Source organism: Ochotona princeps, chromosome 3 (assembly GCF_030435755.1).
Source record: "Ochotona princeps isolate mOchPri1 chromosome 3, mOchPri1.hap1, whole genome shotgun sequence".
Lineage (NCBI taxonomy): Eukaryota > Metazoa > Chordata > Mammalia > Lagomorpha > Ochotonidae > Ochotona > Ochotona princeps.
In genome coordinates this window covers 85164144-85185754 of record NC_080834.1, presented here as the reverse complement: position 1 = coordinate 85185754, position 21611 = coordinate 85164144, and the positions used below count along the sequence as shown (strand labels likewise).

The window sequence follows — 21611 nt, the reverse complement described above, 5'->3', positions numbered from 1 at the left end:
TCAGGGGAGTACATAGAAATTTATAATTGTTCAGTATGTAAATATTACAAGATGAAAAATGAATGTGTGTATGGGTAAATTATTGATACAAACAGAATTTCTAATTAAATAAATTGCCTGCATTTACACTTTTAGATGGATTCATACAATACCAACTGTCTTTGAGAGTTTATTTGTGGTTTCCCAAATTTTCCATACAATTGTAAAATTTAATGTGTCCTTAGAAGTAATTTAGACCCATCCTTCATCAGTGAAGTTATGAAGTTATCTTCCTGGCAGATGACTTTCTGTTGTTTCCCTGAATACTTGTCGGCATCAAACTGCCACTTAGGGATATAGCCAATTCTGTATTTGTACAGCTTGAATTCAGTTTTTATATACTGAGCCTAGACTCTCTGGTTACTTCTACCAGTTGAGCCCAGGTCCATGATTAAGTTATTTTAAGGTCTTTTTACTTCTTTCCATAAAGTGTTTTCATCAGAGATGATCCTGATGGGTGTCAGTGTGTGTGGGTATGGTGTGGGATCACTGCTCTTCCTTAGTAGCTATATAATTTTCTCAGGATTTACATTTGGGCCCAGTGTTGTGGCGTAGTTGGAAAGCTACTGCCTGTGATGCTGGCATCCTATATGGACATAATTACATGTCCCTGATGGTCTACTTCAGTCCACCGCTTGGGAATGGCTTGGGCAAGCAGCAGAAGCTGACCCAGCTTGCTACCCACTAGGAAAATTTGGATGAAGTTCTAGGCTCTTGTTCAGCCTAGTTCTGCCTTGGCTATTGTAACCTGGGAGGTAAACCAACAGATGGAAGATCTCTGTCTCTCTCTCTTTCTCTGTCTCAATCACTCTGACTTTTAAAATAAATAAATAAAACAAACAAATAAATAAATATATACAACTGCGACCATGATGGTATGCAAGTTTTTGTTTTTGTTTTCGGTAGGGGGGAGCAGTAATCATCTTTCCCTGTCAAATTTTACTGCTACCCTCTGTGGACAAAAGTACTTCCTCTCTTATTTAAATATTACAGTCAGATATGAATTTGAGTAATTTGTGTTTTTGTTTCTCAAGAACCCATTTACCTCTACTTCCATTATTTAAATTCATGTGCTAATGCATAAGCTAGCAAAGTTTTCCTACAAGGGGTAAGATATTTTTAGACTTTGTATGTAATAGACAAAATCAAGGAAGTTCATATGAGTGCCTAAATAACTAAAGAGAAACATCTGTACATTTGAAAAATATGATGGTTGGGTGGTTTGTTTTGTGGTAACGGGTGGTACTTCATCAGAATCATGACTTTGCATGCGACGCGTGGCATGTCTTTTAATTAGGATTCAAAGTTAGTATTTCCTGTCTTGAAGCTAGCTACAAGTCTGTGAAAATGAATTCTTAGCTCACACAAAAACTGAGAATGGACTGTATTTTCCTGACTTCTGTGATAATATAGCCATCAGCATTTCTTGTATCCGGGCTTTTCCGTTGATGTATAAAAGCTCACTGTACTGCAGTACTCTTAAAGTGATACTTTCCTTATTGTCTTCAGAATTATATTATCTCTCTAATGGTTTTGTTTTGGATTTTATGTTTTGTTTCATCTTTACTTTTAATTAATTCATAGAACATACAAAACAAAGTGCTCAGGAAGCTAAGTAAACAGATGTACACCCATATTTTATGTCTGCCATCAAATCTTAAAAGTCTTTAAGTCTAGCTGTTGTTTGGACTACTTTATTATGTCTTTGTAATTCCGTTTTCTACTGTTATTGATGTGATTGGTGTGAATTGGTCTATAATCAGTTTGTTGCCATACTACCCTTAAACAGAACTCTATTTATTTTGTTGTCTTGCCATTTGTACCTGAGGAGCTGTTACCACTTTTCAGTAGTTGTAAAATCATTGTCTATGTGTGTTTTGCTGGTGAAATGGGATAAAGGAATTAGAAGTATCTTCAGACATCCCAGGGTGCTTTGGAATATCCAGTTCCTAGAATCTTTTATATTCTTGAGTGTGTGTGCCAAGAATAGATGGAATTACCAATACTGATTGATTACCCATGTAGTAACCTGATGTTACACATTGCGTGGAGCTTAATATTTGGGTACTTCAAAAAGTTTATGGAAAATGAAACTGAAAGATAGGTTTATGTTTTGGAAGATAAATTTTTGAAATCTATGTATGTGAAAGTTCATCAAAAGGTAACAGAAAATGTGTATCATAAACAAACTGCATAATTTTAGTTTTATATAAAGTTTCATTGAAATAAAAACTCATTACTAATGCTGATGTAATTGTTCAAGTTTTTCTGATCTGTTGTAAATTGGGAAAAGAAATTGTTATGTGTTAGTTTTCGAAGTTACATATTGAGAATTTTATATTGCTAATTCAAGCTCAAATAATGGATTCATATTGTCTGTGAAAGATGGTTTCCCAAATGCCCTGTTGAGGACCCGTGTGTTTGAGGTTAAAATAGGAGCTCTTAGTCCTTAATGATAACGAGGGAGTTCATCCTAAATTCTTTTCTACTCTATTTTTTCCCCCTGGAAAGTCTTTTAGGTATTTCTCTTGAGAAAGTACAAGCAGTTGCACACCAGTGAAACAGATATTTTTCTGAATTTCAACAAAAAAAAAAAGTAAATACTCATATAGCAAATCACATGGAACTTTTTTTAATTATTTATTATTTAACTTCATTAATTACATTGTATTATGTGACACAGTTACATAGATACTTGGGTTCTCTCCACCCCTCCCCAAACCCTCCCACCATGGTGGATTCCTCCACCTTGTTGCATAACCACAGCTCAAGTTCAGTTGAGATTCCCCCATTGCAAGCGTACACCAAACATAGAGTCCAGCATCTTATTGTCCAGTCAAGTTCAACGGCTTCTTAGGTATACCCTCTCTGGTCTGAAGACAGAGCCAGCAGAGTATCATCCCAGTCAATTGAAAGCTCCAACATACCATCAGTAAAAATTTACATCATTATGGAATTAATTGACATAGTAATGAGTAACCAATATGTTAAAAGTAAATGCGAGTTCCCAGCCACCTTCTGTGACCACCTCACCTATACTTCAATTTAGTTTATACACAACATATAACATTCAAAACATAACATGTTATACATAACATCATATCATCTTAAATTAAGGCAAACATGTGGTATTTAACCTTTTGTGATTGGCTCATTTCCCTTAGCATTATGGTTTCCAGTTTGGCCCATTTGGCCACAAAGAACTGCATTTTGTTTTTTTTAATAGCTGAGTAGTATTCCATGGAGTAGATGAACCATAGCTTTCTTATCCAGTCCTCTGTTGATGGGCATTTTGGTTGCTTCCATGTTTTTGCAATTACTGATTGTGCTGCTGTGAGCATAGGAGTGCATGTTGGTTTCTCATAAAACAAGTGTTCTGGATATATTCCTAGGAGTGCTATTGCTGGATCATACGGTATGTTGAATTTGAGTTGTTTGAATATTCTCCATACTGATTTCCATAGAGGCTGTACCAGCCTGCAGCCCCACCAGCAGTGGAGTAGGGATCCCTTTTCCCCGCAACCTCGCCAACAAGTGTTGTTGGTGCTTTTATTCATGTGGGCCAGTCTTACTGGCGTTAGGTGGTACCTCATTGATGTTTTAATTTGGATTTCCCTTATTGCCAGGGAACTTGAGCATTTTTTCATATGTTTATTTGCCATTTGGGTTTGTTCCTTTGTGAAGTGTTTGCCCATTTCCCGTGCCCATTTCTTGAGTGGCTTGTTTGTTTTGACATTTTGGTTGTTTTGTAGCTCTTTGTATATTCTGGAGATCAGCCCTCTATCACCTATGTCGTGTGCAAAGATCTTCTCCCATTCTGTGGGTTGCCTTTTTACTTTGTTGATTGTTTCTCTAGCTGCACAGAAGCTTCTTAGTTTGATGAGGTCCCAATTGTTTATTTTGGTCTTGATTTCTACTGCATTTGGAGTCTTTTTTAGGAAGTGAGGGCCTACCCCTAAGTGTTGCAGTGTGTTTCCAACATTTTCTTCCAAAAGTTTGAAGGTTTCTGGATGTAGGTTTAGATCTGTTATCCATTTAGATCTGATCTTAGTGTATGGTGAGAGATGTGGATCTATTTTTTTGCTTCTGCAGGCTATTAACCAGTTGTCCCAACAGCATTTATTGAACAGACCTTCCCATTTGACTGGATTGTCGTTTGTCTTTTTGTCAAAGATTATTTGGCTGTATCTGTGTGGGTTTCCTTCTGGTGTTTCTATTCTGCTCCATTGATCTTCCTCTCTATCTTTGTGCCAGTACCACGCTGTTTTGATAACCACTGCCCTATAGTATGTCCAGAGCTCCGGAACTGTGATTCCCCCTGCTAACTTCCTGTTCTTCAGGATGGTTCTAGCTATCCGTGGTTTTTTGTGCTTCTAGATGAACCTTTGGATCATTTTTTCCAGTTCCATGAAGAATGTTTTGGGCAATTTGATTGGGATTACGTTGAATGTATATATTGCTTTTGGCAGTATAGACATTTTAATGATATTGATTTTACCTATCCAGGAGCATGGGATGTTACTCCATCTTTTGAGGTCTTGTTCAATTTCTTTTTTAAGTAGTTTGTAGTTTTCTTCAAATAAGTCTCCTACATTTTTGGTTAGATTTATTCCCAGATATTTCATACTTTTCTCTGTTATTTTGAATGGTATCTTGCTGGTTAAGTCTTTTTCCATCTTGGGGCTGTTCGCATACACTATGGCTGTTGATTTTTGTTCATTAATTTTGTACCCTGCCGCTCTACCAAACTCTCGTACAAGTTCTAGCAGTCTCTGTATTGAGTCTCTTGGCTCTTCTACATAAAGAATCATATCATCTGCATATAGTGAGAGTTTGACTTCTTCGTTTCCCATTTGGATTCCTCTGATTTGTTTTTCTTGTCTTATGGCTTCAGCGAGTACCTCTAGGACTATGTTGAATAGTCGTGGAGAAAGTGGACATCCCTGTCTTGTTCCAGATCTCAGTGGGAAGGGTTCCAGCTTTTCTCCATTCAGTATGATGCTGGCGTTGGGTTTTTCATATATGGCTTTAATTATGTTGTGGATTTTTCCATCTATGCCTACCTTGGTTAGGGTTTTTAGTAGGAAGTGGCGTTGAATTTTGTCGAAAGCTTTTTCTGCATCTATTGATACTATCATGTGATTCTTGTTTTTCAGTTTTTGGATGTAGTGTATCACATTTATGGATTTGCGAATGTTGAACCATCCCTGCATTCCAGGGATGAATCCTACTTGATCTGGATGAACGATCTGTCTGATGTGTGTTTGAATTCTGTTAGCTAGGATTTTGTTGAGAATCTTAGCATCAGTGTTCATCAAAGAGATAGGTCTGTAGTTTTCCTTCTCTGTTAGTTCCCTGTCTGGTTTTGGGATTAAGGTAATGTTGGCTTCATAGAATGAGTTTGGAAGGGTTTCCTCTTTTCTGTTGTTTTGAAGAGTTTGTAGAGGATTGGGGTCAGTTCTGTTCGGAATGTTTTGTAAAATTCTGTAGTGAAGCCGTCTCGGCCTGGGCTTTTCTTTGTTGGGAGGTCTTTAATCACTGATTCAATCTCTACTTCAGTTATGGGTTTGTTCAGGTCGTTTGTTGCCTCTGGGCTAAGTTTTGGCAGGTGGTAGAAGTCTAAGAACTTTTCCATTTCTTGGTGATCTTCTGATTTGTTGGAGTACAGTGCTTTGTAGTAATTTCTAATTATGGCCTTAATGGATGCGGTGTCTGTTGTTATGTTGCCTTTTTCATCTTTGATGCTGTTAATTCTTGCCTTCTCTTGTTTTTTCTTTGTCAGTCGGGCCAGTGGGGTGTCTATCTTGTTTATCTTCTCAAAAAACCAGCTTTTTGATTCATTGATTTTGTGTATTGTTTTTTTTTATTTCTATCTGGTTGATTTCCTCCCTTGTTTTGATGATTTCTTGTTTCCTATTGTGTGTGGGGCTCTTCTGCTGTTGTTTTTCCAATTCCTGGAGGTGTGTGTTTAGTTCCTGTATTTGGCACCTCTCTTGGGCCTTGACATGAGCTCCAATTACGATGAGTTTACCCCGTGGCACTGCTTTGGCAGTGTCCCACAAATTTTGGAATGTTGTGTCAGAGTTTTCATTGGTTTCCATAAATTTTTTGATCTCATCTTTAATTTCTTCTCTGATCCATTGTTCGTTTAATAGCATATTGTTCAGCCTCCAAGAGTTTCTGTATTTCCTGGGGCATTTTGAATTGCTGATTTCCAGTTTCATTCCATGGTGGTCTGAGAGGGTACATGGTATGATTCCTATCTTTTTGAAGTTATTTAGGTTTGCTTTGTGTCCTATCATGTGGTCGATCCTGGAGAAGGTGCCATGCACTGCTGAAAAAAATGTATAATCTGTGGCCTTAGGGTAAAAAATTCTATAAATGTCAACCAAGTCCAGTTGTTCTATTGTTTGTATGAGCTCTGTTGTTTCTTTGTTGAGTTTTTGTTTTGTTGATCTGTCTATTGTTGTTAGTGGGGTGTTAAGATCACCCACTATTATTGTGTGCATATCTATGTCTCCCCTTAAGTCCGTGAGTAATTGCTTCACGTAGCTAGGTGCGTTTGAATTTGGTGCATATATGTTCACAAGGGTAATTACTTCCTGATGGATCAGTCCCTTCACCAATATATAATGTCCTTCCCTGTCCTTTTTGATGTGTGTCAGATTGAAGTCCACATCATCTGAAATTAAGACAGCTACCCCGGCCTTTTTTTCTCGTCCATTGGCATGAAATATCTGTTTCCAACCTTTCACTTTCAGCTTCTTCGAATCTCTTCTGGTTAGATGTGTCTCTTGTAGGCAACAGATAGTTGGGTGCTGTTTGATAATCCATCCTGTTAATCTATGTCTTTTGATTGGTGAGTTCAGGCCATTTGTGTTAAGAGTTAAAATTGAGAGGTTGTGATTTTGCCCTGCCATACTTGTTTTTGTGGGTGTTGATATCTGTGTAATTGCCCTTCCTTGTGTGGACTTTAGTGGGGAGATCTTCCTGTTTGCCATCTTTGCTATGATTCACCTCCTTTTTTTCTGGATTTAGTGCATTTCTAACGAGATTTTGTAGAGCTGGTTTTGTGCTGGCATATTCTTCTAATTTCTCTTTGCTGTGAAAGTATTTGATTTCGTTCTCAAATACGAATGAGATCTTTGCTGGGTACAATATTCTTGGTTGACAGTTGTTCTGATTCAGGATTTGGAAGATCTTTGTCCATTCTCTTCTTGCTTGTAAAGTCTCTTCAGAGAAGTCAGCAGTGATCCTGATTGGTTTTCCCCGGTATGTGATCTTTTCTCTGCTTCGTACTTGTCTTAGGATTCTTTCTTTGTCTTCATTGGAGTGGAACTTGAGCACCATATGTCTGGGTGAAGATCGCTTTGGGTCATATCTGCTGGGAGTCCTCTGACCGTCCTGGATTTGGGCTGGTTTCATGTTCCAAGTGTTTTGGAAGTTTTCCTGTATAATTTCGTCGAGCACCATTTGCATTCCTGACTCTTTTTCCGCTCCTTCAGGAAGGCCAATAATCCTAATATTCGATTTTCTGAGGTTGTCTTTCATTTCTTGTATGGTCTTATTGGCTTTGTTCAGACTTGTCTCCAGCTGTTTTATGAACTGGGTATGTTCGTTTTGTGTGTCTTCCGTTTCAGGGATCCTCTCTTCTGCTGTATTTGTTCTGTTGGTTAGGCTCTCAATTTTGTGCTCTAAGTCAAGGATTTTACTTTTCATTTGTTGTATTTCTGAGGCTATGTGGTTCTTGAATTCCTTGAAGTCCTCCCAATTCTTCTCATTGTCTCTGACATATTTTAACATTATTTTTTTGAATTCCTTGTCTGGTAGATCTTCTATGTCTTCATCTCGCATCTCCAAAATAGACATTGGCTTTTGATACTTTATTGGTAGGGTGTTGGCACTCTCATCTGGATCATTACCTTTTCTGGTATTTCTTCCCATCGTGTTAGTATTTCTTTTTTGAGAGACCTAGGCACCAGTGTGCTGAGGGGTCTCCAAGCACTATCCTGTAGAGATCGGAGTCTGCAGGCGTGGAGTAGCAGGGTGTGAGAATTTTCAAGGCACTTTTGGTGCGTCTCCAGAACACTGGACCTCAGGGCGCCACTTCCAGGGCCCAGCGGATTCAAAGCGCACTCTCAGCTCGTCCCCTACAGGTATGCTACCACAGGGCGTGGGGGAGTGAAGGCACTCTCTTTGCGTGCCCCCTGTGCACGGGATCACAGGGCTCGGAGGATTCTAGGTGCTTTCTCGGTGTGTCCCCAGTGCCAGGGACTGCAGGGCGTGGAGGTTCCAGGTGCTCTCTGGGAACGCCTCCTGCATGCGGGTCCGCAGTGCTCTCCTGGTTCGTCTCCCAAGCACGGGACTATAGGGCGTGGGGTGTTCCAGGTGCTCTCTGGAAGCGCCTCCTGCGCAGGCCCACCCACCCCAGCGCTTGCAGGGGACCGACTGCCCCAGCGCTAGCACGGGACTGCCCAGCCCAGAGGCGTGCTTGGGTTCCTGTGGGATAGCACCGCCCAGCTGAGTGCCAGACTGCAAAGGCACGGGGGAGTATTCAGTGTGCCTTTTGCCTTTCTCCCAGACACAGTTTTGGCAGGTTCAAGGCACTCTCCCGGTGTCTCTAGACGCTGGAGTCTCGAGGGGGGGGAGGGGCGGGGAGACGAGCACCAATTGTGTTCAGGCTCTGTGCATGCCCCTGGGGGGCCAACTCCCAAAGCCTCCTACCCACCACTGTCCCCACCCAACTCACTCAAACCTCAGGTTCTTGCAGTCTGCCTCTTCCTCTGGTGGGAACCCTCGCTGTGGTGCGTCTCCCGGCTACTGTGTCCGTTGCTGGTCCCGGCGGTGTAGGCGGGTGGAACCTGGAGGCTGCGGCGGTCCCGCCGGGGCTTGGCGACCAGGGTGGGCAGATGCCGGCGGGTCCCGGTCACTCAGGGTCCTGGTGTCCGCAGCGGGCGCAGGTCCTGGCGGGTCCTGGTGACCAGGGTGAGCAGATGCCAGCAGGTCCCAATCACCGCTGGTCCTCACGGCCACAGCGTCTGCGGGTCGGTCTGCGGCTTTCGGCGTTTGCACTCAAAGGTGACTCAGCAGGTCAGGAGCGGAAAGTTGTCTTCCCTGCCCTTTGTTTTGTTTTTCCCTGGTTGCTCTTCCGAGTTGTGTGGATTTTTTTGGTTCCACACTGTCCAGGGAACTTCACGTTCTTCTCCCTGTAGTTCTATGCTGCTCCACTTACGCTTTTGTCGCGTTCTAGCCCTCTCTGTCTGTGAGCTCTCTCACAGTCTTCCTCCTATGTCGGCCATCTTGCGAGTCTCCACATGGAACTTTTTATATGATAGACTTACCTCATTAACTTCTAAACTTACTGAGCAAGGAATTTCTTTTATGTTTTAATATCTAAGGGAATCAAAGTAACTTCAGTTATGTTGCTATCATTATTCATTCATGAATTTGAAATTACTTGGGAATTAAGAGAAATACACCTGGTTGTGGTATTATACATATATTAAGTTTATTTACTTAGATGTCAGTGCCAGTGATTTATAACATGAATACCATAGTGTTACAATTTTTAAAAGGAAAAAACCCATTAGTTTGTGAGCACATGCACATGGAAGAGAGCATGCTCATCTCCTGGTTCATTTCCCAAATGGTCACAAATACAGCCAGAAGCCAAAGCTGTGAGTCATGATTTCAAACCAGGTCTTCCATGTGTTTGGTGGGAACCCACTTACTTGAACCATTGATGCTTCCCTACCAGAGTCTGCATAAGAATAAAATTGGAGGACCTAGCAAAGTAGCCTAGTGGCAAAATTTCTCACCTTACATCACCAGGATCCCATATGGGTGCCAGTTCACATCCCGACTACTCCACTTCCCTTACAGCTCCCTGCCTGTGGCCTGGGAAACCAGTAGAAGATAGCCCAAAGCCTTGGGACCCTATCCGTATGTGGGAAACCTGAAAAAAGCTCCTGGCTTTAGATTGGCTCTGGTTGCTGTGGCCACGTGGGGAGTGAACCAGCTGTCTCCTCTCTGTAAACCTGACTTTCCAATAAAAATAAATAAATCTTTTTTTAAAAAAATTAGAGGAATGCCTCCTGGAGTTCCTGAGGTTGTGAGCTTGTCTCTAGCACCTGTCGCATCCCCTCCGTGCTCTCACCTATGAGGTTCCTCCGCAGGAGGAATGTTTATTCCAGTAGTAGTTTTTCTGTTGTTTTGAAGTACAAGTGTTTTAGGGCAAAGCTAATTGATAAAAGAATTCCAGTATAACTAGCATAGTTACTCTGAGTGATGTTTTTAAAATTTTTGTGTGTTTCTCCTGCAATAATATTTCCTATGTGGCAATTGAAGTTCATTAATTTCTTTGGTAAGACAGCTTTACTAAGCTACCATTTTTTTTTTGTCCAAACAAGATTTAATCAGTGTAGATATTTGTGTATCTAAGAGCTATAGCCAAATCTTGTCTATAACACAAATTTTATATATTAACTTTGAGGGTAGATCACAGTAATTGTTTATAGTTGTATATATAGGCTTCATTGCTTTTGTTGCCTATCAGTAACAAGAAGAAAGAGACAGATTTAGGATGAACTCCAAATTTTTACCAGTAAAATTATTAGGACTGGAAACGGAGAAATATGCTTTTTTGGCTCATATCCAATTTATTAAAGATTTTTTAAGGCAGTGATAACTTTTTGTAGTCAGAGCTATGAAAGTGATTACTTTAATTTGTGCTAAAATCCTGTTAATATACAAGTTAAATCAGAGGTATGAAGTTAAGATTGGAGCAGGCATTTGGCCTAACAGTTAAGGCAGCTGCTTCAGAGTCACTTGAGTTTGATTCCTCGCTCTTGCTTCTCACTCAATATCCCATAGTGCTATACCAGGGAAGACCCTAGGAAACAGCTAGAATGCCGCAAATAATTGGGTCCCTGCTACACACCTGGAAGACCTAGGTTGTGCTCCCAATTCCCACTTTTGGTTCTGGCCCGGCCTTAGCTGTTGCCAGCATTTTGGGAGTGAACCAGCCAATGTAATCTCTCTGTGCCTCTCAGATCAGTAAGACAGATATCTTTCATAGACAAGAAAAACCAGTTTTAATATACTACTTTGGAATCTGCTCACGATTAAGTCTATACCGTTAAGGTCTGTTTCAGTGTGCATAAGGCCTTCCCTAACTGCCCTCCCAGGCCACAAGCAGGGAGTGGGGTAGGAAGTGGAGCAGCCGGGATAGGAACCAGAACCCATATAGGATCCTGGTGCATCCAAGATGAGAACTTTAGCCACTAGACTACTGTGCCAAACCTACATTTATAGCTTTTAAAAATATTTGAGTGTTTCATATTTATAATGTAAAATTTTTTTAAAAAAATTATTTATTCTTTTTTTTTTTTTAAAGATTTATTCATTTTATTACAGCCAGATATACACAGAGGAGGAGAGACAGAAAGGAAGATCTTCCATCCGATGATTCACTCCCCAAGTGAGCCGCAACGGGCCAATGCTGCGCCAATCCAAAGCCAGGAACCTGGAACCTCTTCCGGGTCTCCCACGCGGGTGCAGGGTCCCAATGCATTGGGCCGTCCTCGACTGCTTTCCCAGGCCACAAGCAGAGAGCTGGATGGGAAGTGGAGCTGCCGGGATTAGAACTGGCGCCCACATGGGATCCCGGGGCTTGCAAGGCGAGGACTTTAGCTGCTAGGCCACGCCGCCGGGCCCAAAAAATCATTTATTCTTATTGCAAAGTCAGATATACAGCGAAAGGAGGAGAGACAGAGAGGAAGATCTTCTGTCCAATTCACTCCCCAGGCAGCTGCAACAGCTGGAGCTGAGCCAATACGAAGCCAGGAGCCCAGAGCCTCTTCCGGGTCTGCCACATGGGTGCAGGGTACCAAATCTTTGGGCCATCCTCAACTGCTTTCCCAGGCCACAAGCAGGGAACTGGATGGGAAGTGGGGCCACCAGGATTAGAACCAGGTCCCATATGGATCCCAATGCGTTGAAGACGAGCACTAGCTGCTAGGCTACCGCTCTGGGCCTGTAATGTGAAATTTTTATTATTTTATCGATACATTGGTAGAAAGAAAAAAAAGATTTATTTATTTTTATTTGAAAACATTTACAGAAAGGAGAGGCAGGGAAAGAAGTCCTATATCTGCTGGTTCAGTGCCCAGATGGCCACCCCAGCTGGAGCTGAGCTAATCCAATTGCTGGAGTCAGGAGCTTTCTCTGGGTCTAAGTTGGGAAATAGTTTGCTTTATTTTAATCTAAGAGACTAAGATATCTTTTCTGTCTTTCTTAAGTATACTGCTTTGTGATTTACTGAGAAAGAGATCTTTCTTATTTGACTAAACTATATATCAGCCAAGAATAAAATTTTTAGTTTATGTTCAGCCAAGAATGTTTCAGTTCTGCTAATAAAAAAAAAAATGTGTGAAGTTTTATTCGGGAAGGAAATAAAGAATGTATGAATTTGGAGTTTCAGGGGTCTTCTGTCCAGTAGTCCCCAAGACCACCGAGAGGTAAGGTGACAGTGTTCTTCTGCAGCAGAAACACTGGAGACAAACTGGTGGTGAAGAATGTCCATTTATTTGAGAGAAGTCATAAGCTTATAGGAAAAAGGGGGCAGGCAGAAGGTCGGGGCCCGAGAGTACATCATTGTGACTGGCTAACAGATATGCCTATCTCTTCTGGATGCTCCAATGAAGTTAAAGGTCAGGAAGCACAGGAACTTGTATCTTGGGGCAGACTCATTACCTGCTGCAAAGCAGGATGAATGTAACATTTGACTTCCTAGAGTTGTTTACCAGGTAATTCCTAGCAAAGTAAGGAAGAGAACCTGGGGTACAGCCCATTACTCTTGCATGCCCAGTGAACAGGCCTATTGGGGTCTGTTAGCCAAGGGCACTATGTGCCATGTGCCTAAGGCCTCCCATATCAGTTAGGCAGGTGGAGATCCAGGGGTGATATCCCACATTGGAGGACTTAACGCTTCCATTTCTGAAGCTTAATATATGGCTGTAATAATCTAGACAGTCTCTTCCTGGTATCTGTTTAGCCACATAAATAGAATAAAATTGATAGAAATTGATAGTCCAGAAATAAGCCTTTATTTACATTTATGGTCACTTTTTTTTTTTTTTTAAGATTTATTTTATTTTCATTACGAAGTCAGATATACTGAGAGGAGGAGAGATAGAGAGGAAGTGGAGCTGCCGGGATTAGAACCAGTGGCCATATGGGATCAAGGCGAGGACCTTAGCCACTAGGCCACGCTGCTGAGCCCATTTATGGTCACTTTTAAAACGTGAAGGCAGACTGTAGGGCAGATTAAGTGCTGAGGACTGAGGGGGAGAAATATCTTGAATCCAACGTAGACATTGCCTAAATGTCTACAACAGCTAATGCTAGATGGCCTCAAGGGCTGGAGCTGAGCCAGTCCGAAGCCAGGTGCCAGGAACTTCTTCCAGGTCTCCCACGCAGGTACAGGGTCCCACAGCTTTGGGCCATCCTCCGCTGCTTTCCCAGGCCATGAGCAGGGAGCTGGATGGGAAGTGGAGCAGTAGGGACATGAACTGTATCCCATATGGGATCCCAGTGTATGCAAGGCAAGGATTTAGCCCACTAGGCTATCGCATCATGCCCAATATTAAAAAATGACAAGAATTGGAGTGTGTACTTGTAGATGTATTGTTAAGGTAGCCTGCTGTGAACCACCTGGACAGTGCATAATCTGGGAGTGGCCCAGGAGGGCAATAGTGGGCTCTTCCTTCTTGGGTTACCATTCCCACTGGAGGACACGAAAACCAGGACAAGGGCAGGGGTTGCTAGACAGAAGGGGACCCAACAGCATGTGTGCGGAATGGATAGTCGGGCTCGTTGGGTTGAACTGGGCTTCAGTGCGCATTGACATGTATGAGAGCTGAATGGGATGTGGGACAGACTGTACCGGTGTGCTGCACATAATGGCAAGCATGGGAACCAGGATAGCGGGCGGGTCTGGTGGGGGTTATTGTGTGTCACTCTGACTAGGCTGCAGCTCCCACTGGTTTATGTGAGGGCCGAATATGTGCTGGGCAGAATCAGGCAGAACTGGAAACAGAACCGACCCAGCAATTGCAACCACCAGATGATCGGGGTGATGGGCTGTACTGGGCCCAGTACTTGCAAGCACACACAAGAACCTGGTCCAGGTTCACCTCAGACGAAGTTTCTTTAGGCATCCCCTCAATCAAACTGCCGAACTCAGATCCCTAGCCATGAAAAGACAGAGGACAGAACATATCGATGAACTACCCCAGCCATATGTTGGCAGTGAAAAACAGGGCAAACGGACACTCTGAGATGGACTGTGTCAACCAGTGGATTCTGCAGCAATTTCTCTTTGCTTGGAATGGCGAGATTGGCAGCAATTCATAACTGTTGAACTCTCAGAACACTTGAGCAAGACCCTGAGATCATGCCCCACTTTGGGGACCTGGGGTGGGTGGGAGATTGGGTAGGGCTTCTCCCTTTGTCTCTCCCTTTACCCCAGACATTAAAAAAAAAAAATGTGTGGAAATAATAGTCTTACCCATTTTCCTGTAGCCCTTGAACCTTTGTGCCCTAATTAACTATGTAAAGATTGTCAAAAAATAAAATAAATAAAGGTAGCCTGCTGAATTCATCATATTTTAAGGAAGCCTGCTCAGACTAAATAGATACCCAAAGTGTTGTGTTCTGTTCAAATGCCATGACACTTTGCTGTTTTTTTCTTCACTGAAGTTCTTACTTGGGGTTTAGGACTTGTACTACCACTGCAGCTTTGGCTTTTCGAAGTTGGGAGAAAATTCTTGAGGAGGAAATACTGTACCACAAGAAGGGAGTTGCTTATAACAAAATCTTAATGTTGGAAAGATACAGAAATTGAATACAATTTGTGAAAGTTCATTATTTCAACTGTCTATATATAGTGGACTTAGCACAGGAAAACCTGTTAATCATAAGGAATTACCAAAGAAGAATACCGGTCCTCTGGAGTAAAAATGTGTGTTAGGGGGACTGATGCCATCGCATAGTATGCTCAGCATCTTACTGTGGCACCAACATCCCAATGAATGCTGGTAAAAGGGTGGCTCAAATGCTTGGGCTCCTGCACCCACATGGAAGACCTAGAAGAAGCTCCCTTTATATCTGTAACTCTGCCTTTATAGATCTTTAAAAAATATGTAGTTGTGATTCCATTGTCATCAGAAGCCCCCTAGTGTTTGAAATAGAGTACATGTTCTCTAGTTAGAATTTTCTAACTCAAGAAGTTTGTCATATTTAATACATAGGCAGCCTAACAATATTCCACATTGAATGTGCAGTTCCTTTATGCAGAGAAGAAATGAAAATGTTTAGTTATTTAATGATGCATAAAATAGTTCAGTGTGTTATTGTAGTATACCATGTCTTGTTCATTTTTAAAGTTTTTGCATTTTGTATATATGGCTCTAAGCATACATTCCTTTAGTCTTTCAATATGTTTACCATTTTAAGTATGCAGTTGCTAAGTGCTGGGCAAAAACATGGAGAATTCTTAGCCTGGAGGAGTTCAGAGACTGAGTAGAGGGAATCAACACACAATAAAGCAAAGCACGTATTGTCCCTATAATCTGAGCAGAGTACAAAGGCAGAAACCCTTGATTTTGAGCTACTGCTTTCTTGAAAGGTTTCATATGAGAAAAAACCCTTAGGGTTAACTTTGGTCATGGAACGATATTCACCACTATTTATTTGTATTGGTAAGTCAGATAGAGAGGGGAGAGACAGAGGGAAAGATCTTCTGTCTGCTAATTCACTCTTCAAGTGGCCGCAATGGCCAGAGCTGAGCCAATCCAAATCAGGAGCCAGGAGCTTCTTCCTGGTCTCCCACACTAGTGCAGTGTCCCCAGGCTTTGGGCTGTCCTCAACTGTCTCACAAGCAGGGAGCTGGATGGGAACTGGGGCTGCCTGGATTAGAACCAGCACCCACCTGGAATCCCAGCACGTACTAGGCGAGGACTTTAACTAACCTCTACGCTACCACGCTGGGCGTGGTATTCACCACTTTTTAAGAGAGAAGAATGAGTGAATATTTGTGAAATCAAGGACTGATGAGTGTATCATTACAACTTAGGATTCTGAATGGTGAGACTAGTAAGATTTGATTTAACTAGGAAAAAGAGGCTAGAGCTTAGAGCAGTGGCTACATCATATTAGCTTATAGGCTATTGGAAGCCCTTGCCACATTTTGAGCAGAGGAGTAGTGTATTTCTGACGGCTTCCATTTCACCGTTGGCTTTGAATAGAGGTACAGCTCTGTCATTGATGTTGGCGACCTCTGGTGTTGAACTTTAAAAAAGAAGAGCAAGACAGCAAAAAAAGTATTTTATAACTTTGACCATTTTATTTTCTTTGAGATGATAATTATTGATTTATAATTCCTATTTTATATTTCTCTGGATAAATGTGAAGTTAGAAGAAAAATTTTCCCATTTTTTTAAAGATTTATTTATTTGAAAGGCAGAGAGAGAAAGAGATTGAGATCTCACATAGCCTCAGTTATCTATTATTAGAATGCACGACCTTACTAACTAGCAAAATGCACTTTTTCTACATGGCCCACTGGAAATTCTAGAACACAATGAGGTTCTAGAAATGAGTGGGCTGGAGACAGAACTGACCCAGCAGTTGCATCTACCAGTGTGTGTGTGTAGGCCTATTTGGGTGACAGACTGTTGGACCCTGTATTGGCAGACACAATCTGGGATGGCCTCAGATGAGGTTTCTTGGACGATTCCCTACTAACTGAACTGCTGGATTCAGAACCCTAACCATGAAGAGAATTGCAGGTTCCATGGACTGACTGTGAGAGTGGATGTGTCGGTGGCTCAGACGGCGCAAAGGACAGCATATTCGAATGTATATGGAGGATATGGCAGTACATCAGAGCCTCCAGAAGACACCTGGTACCACAACAGAGGGCTGAGGACAGAACAAATTGATCAACTACCCCAGCCAACCATTGGCAGTGAAGATCTGGACTGATGGAGACACTATAGTAGACTATAGCAGTCAGTGGATTCAGGAGAGATTTCATTGTGATTGGAGTGGTGGGTTCGCCAGCAATTCAGGACTGTTGAACTATCAAAAACCTCGTGAGAAATTTATGGTGTTGCAAATTTCTGTTTTTCTTTCTGTTGTTGATTTTGTGTTGTGGCTTTTCATTTAAGAGGGATGTGTGGTGACTGTGTAAATGGAGACTGTCATGTCCAGATGTGAGCATGCATTGCAGTGTGCATCTCTATTTCCAGATCAAAGATGGACTACTAATGAAACTATTAGCTGTATCTTGACAATGGGAGGCTAGACTCTCTGCCATGGTCGATATCCGCAATGATGAACATGTGACTGTTTATGAAGAGCTATGCTATAGTAATAATATAGGGGAATTCGGTGGTGGGGAGGGGCAGGAGAAATCCCAGGGCGTATGGAATTGTATCATAGAATAATGATAATAATTTTTAAAAAGTTAAAATTTAAACAAAAAAGTGGAACCATGGAAACTAAATCCGGTGCTCATATGAGATGCTGGTGCTGCAGGTGGAGGCCTAACTTGCTACACCATGGGGCTTGCCCCTATTTATTTTCATTTATTTAAGACACAGAGATAGTGAATGTCAGAGATTCTCTATCCTCAGATTTCTGCAGAGGGCCCAGCACGATAGCATAATGGTTAAGTTACTCGCCTTAAACGCGCCAGGATCCCATATGGATGCCGGTTCTAATCCCAGCGGCTCCACTTCCCGTCCAGCTCCTTGCTTGTGGCCTGGGAAAGCAGTCGAGGATGGCCCAAAGCCTTGGTACCCTGCATCTGTGTGGGAGACCCGGAGGAGCTCCTGGCTCCTACTTCGGATCGGCGCAGCACCGGCCATTGCAGCCACTTGGGGAGTGAATCATTGGATGGAAGATGTTCCTCTCTGTCTCTCCTTCTCTGTACATCTGCCTTTCCAATAAAATAAATAAATCTTAAAAAAAAAAAATTCTTGCAGAGAGCCAGGGGTTGGTCTGGCCAAAGCCAGGGAGCTGGAATGCATTTCAGATCTGCAATTGAGCCATGACCTGCTACCTCCCAGGGTTCACATTAGCAAGAAGTTGAAGTCAAAAGTGGAGATAGGACTTGAATCCAAGCACTCCAAATGCCCATCCTGTGGTATTATATATTGAAGGAGGATCCTAGGTACATAAAAATATTTTTAATTATAAATATTGAACTTTAATGATTCGCATGCTAAGGTACCCTGATATCTGTTCACAACAATAGGGTGAACTAATACATGTTACAGAATTGGATATGTGTTGATCCAAATATAATTAAATATCAATTTTAGAATCTGGTTTTGTAATCATGTTTGTGGCATTTTTCTAATGATTAATCATGTTGAGCATCGTTTCATATGTTTCTTTGCTGTATCTCTGTTGAGGTATCCCTGTCGTCCCATTTGTTTTGAATTGCTTGGCTACTTATTCAGTAATGAGTTATTTATGTATTTTGGATACATGCCTTTTTGCCTAATGTTTTGCAAAACAAATACTTTAAGTTCATGACTTCCCTTTTCATTTTCCTAATAGTGTCTTTTGAGAAACTATTTAAAATTTTTATGAAGTTCTGACAGTTTTACTGTAGTGTATAGAATTAGAACCAGTAAAAAAGAAAATTCACTTTATCCTGAATAATAAGGGGATTATGCCTGATCATTTACTGGCTTGTACCACAGATACTTACTGAATTCTTTGCCTTCTGTACAACTGTTCTTCATCTGTAAATGACTTACTCTTTTATTCTGCAAATGTTTTTATAGCAGATGCTAAAATTATAAAAATGGGTATTTTTTGGCACCTCTCTTCAAAGTGCTAACTTTTACTATTTAATGTTTCTATCATCTGCGTTGTGCAACCAAGTTCATCTAATTTTCATTGTCTGTCACCTGATGTATCTGTGGAGGCAGTATCTTTTTGTCTTATATTTAAGCTTTATCAGCACAGAAATGTAAAAAATCATTGTAGCAGGAAATGTTTGGGTTTTTAAATCAATCATAGATCATAGCATAGTTCTCTGTCTACTGGGCGCCCTCGTTAAATAGTGATGAATGAAATCATTAAAGACATTGTTTGAGGAAGCTTTTCTTGATGTGTTTGTTAATAAAACCTTTCACTGCACCTTGCTAAGTGATTAGAAGACATTCTCATTTCAGATGTAATTCATTTCAAATGTTCATTGAAGAATGCAATAGCTTACTTTTCTAGTTAAAACAATGCCTGATTTTTATCTGAATGTTTTGGGTTGGGTAATTTTTTTAAAAAAAACCCTACTTGAAGCTAGTCCACATGTTAACTTTAGAATTCCTTTTCTTTAGTACAACAGGTATCTTATAAAAGATGAGACTAAACACATAAATATGTGACAAAAGTTGGTAATAATTTGTTTTCTTCATCTAGGTCCTGGGAACACCAACGAGGGAACAAATTAGAGAAATGAACCCAAACTACACTGAATTCAAATTTCCTCAAATTAAGGCACATCCTTGGACTAAGGTGAGTAAAAAGAATGGGCAATTACCAGTTCTTAACTAAAATTTAAGTTTGTCCTTGTTCTTAAACTAGACTCTTTGAGATCAGATGGCTGCTTGAGTACAAGTACCCAGGAGTTTGACATGTGAAGATAGTTGAACAGTTGTCCATCAGTGATTCATTGTACAGTTTCTTGATGGTTGCTTTCCTATGGACAGTTTCCAACCTGAGTTTTTATTTACAAGGTAAAGTCAGTGCACCAGTATTATTAAAATATAGGTACAGGGTCTTTAAATGCAGAAGTTGATTTATACAGAGAGAGGTTTGTGATTCATTATCATATAACATATATTTTATATATTTTCTTAAGATATTTTTTCTTATATATACTTTGCTGTTTGTGTTTTGGTGGGGCAGGATGAAAGAGCAGATTGCTGGAAGTATACTTGGAAAGCAATTGCTATGTCACTATCCTTTGGAAAAAACTGATCTCCATAATAGATGTAATTTTAAAGAAAACAATTGCTGATTGACCAGAAGATTGTTTTTCCCTTTTATAGTTATTCAAATGATTAAGGAAGATATTTTTTAAAAGTTTTTTTAACCTCAGTTTAATTTATGAGATTTAAATAAACAGAAAAAAATACAATCTCTTGAGTTTATAGCTAGTATGACTTTCTAGCTTGTTCATTTTACAGGTGCAGAAGCTCTTCCAAAAATACCAAGTGACTTATCCAAGGTTATATAGATGGCTTGTAACAAGGCCAAGATTGACATGCCTACTATTGTCATGTGTGTGTTTAACACCAAACTTTTGCTAATGTGCCACTTATTCCTTTTCCTGTTTAATTATATCCCAGTATATATTTTTCATGGGTTAGAAATGGTTGACTTCTCTGTTACAAATTTCAAGTAAAGGCTCTATATTTAATATATACATAAAACAGTTTTAGTGCGGTGGTCAACTTATTTATTTAATTGGTAAGAGATCATTTGTAAGAGATGAAGTAGTGTTGTAGGTGAATTAGTTAACATTACCTAGAATCAGAATGTTATCACTCCCTTCCCTCCCCAACCCCTTGCTCTCACAATTGTATTATAATTATGGTTTCATTCCTTCAAATTCTCACATCTATTACCTCTCAATCGTTTATCTTCTGTTTTAAGTTGAATAACTCGGTATTATTTATTTGAAATCATAGAGTTACACAAAGAGAGAAGGAAGGAGGGAGGGAGGGAAAGAATATTCTATCCTCTGATCCATTCCCTAAATGGCTATCAAAGCCAGAGCTGTGCAGGCCAAAACCAGGAGGCTGAGATAAAGTGTTATTTGATCTTTGTACTTAAATTTTATTTTGAATCTGAGTCGGAAAATAATTAGGAGCTCTTACCTGACTAAGCCGAGAGATTTCCCCAGTAGTCTATTTGGATTTAGAGGCTAAGTAACTATTTGAATTCATGAAAGTTACTCTTAGATAAAGTGACTGTAAATGATTTGTGATATACTATGATTTCAAGCAAGTTAAAGGAAAGACAACAATAGAATTCTGTGTATTGCATAACTATGGGGAAATATTCTAAAATGCCACTAGATTTAGTTGAGGATGGTGATATGATTTGCTTTACATCTTTATATTTCTTTATTTTTGTTAAGTCATATATATTTAATCTTTGCTATGCCCAACATATTTATCATCACATTAATGACAAATGGTGAAAATGTAGTCTTCTCCTTTTTTATTTTACATCAACTCTATTACCAGTTTAGAGTGCATCATTCCTCCCACTCCCTGCCTCCCCATCCAGGATTATCTCATATGCAAGTGTCAGAAAAAATGTAAGGAATAATTTATTATAATTGCAATATAGCTAATGAAAGGGCTATGATAAATATGTATTTTAAAACCTTCTTTTGCCTTCTTGGAATCCTGATATTTACCTAAGACTAATGTTTTTCAAACTTAAATAATATCTACAAAAGCTTTTTTTTTTTAAAGATTTCT

General features: G+C 40.4%; 1 protein-coding gene across 4 annotated transcripts in view; it reads left to right on the top strand.

The window, feature by feature from the left end:
* GSK3B (glycogen synthase kinase 3 beta) overlaps positions 1-21611 on the top strand; it is a 167498-nt gene that overhangs the window by 110985 nt on the left and 34902 nt on the right. For all 4 annotated transcript variants that reach the window (XM_058661949.1, XM_004577874.4, XM_004577875.2 and 1 more), the window contains exon 8: positions 19537-19632. In XM_058661949.1, coding sequence (XP_058517932.1) covers positions 19537-19632 — 96 coding nt within the window. The remainder of the gene's footprint in view (positions 1-19536; positions 19633-21611) is intronic.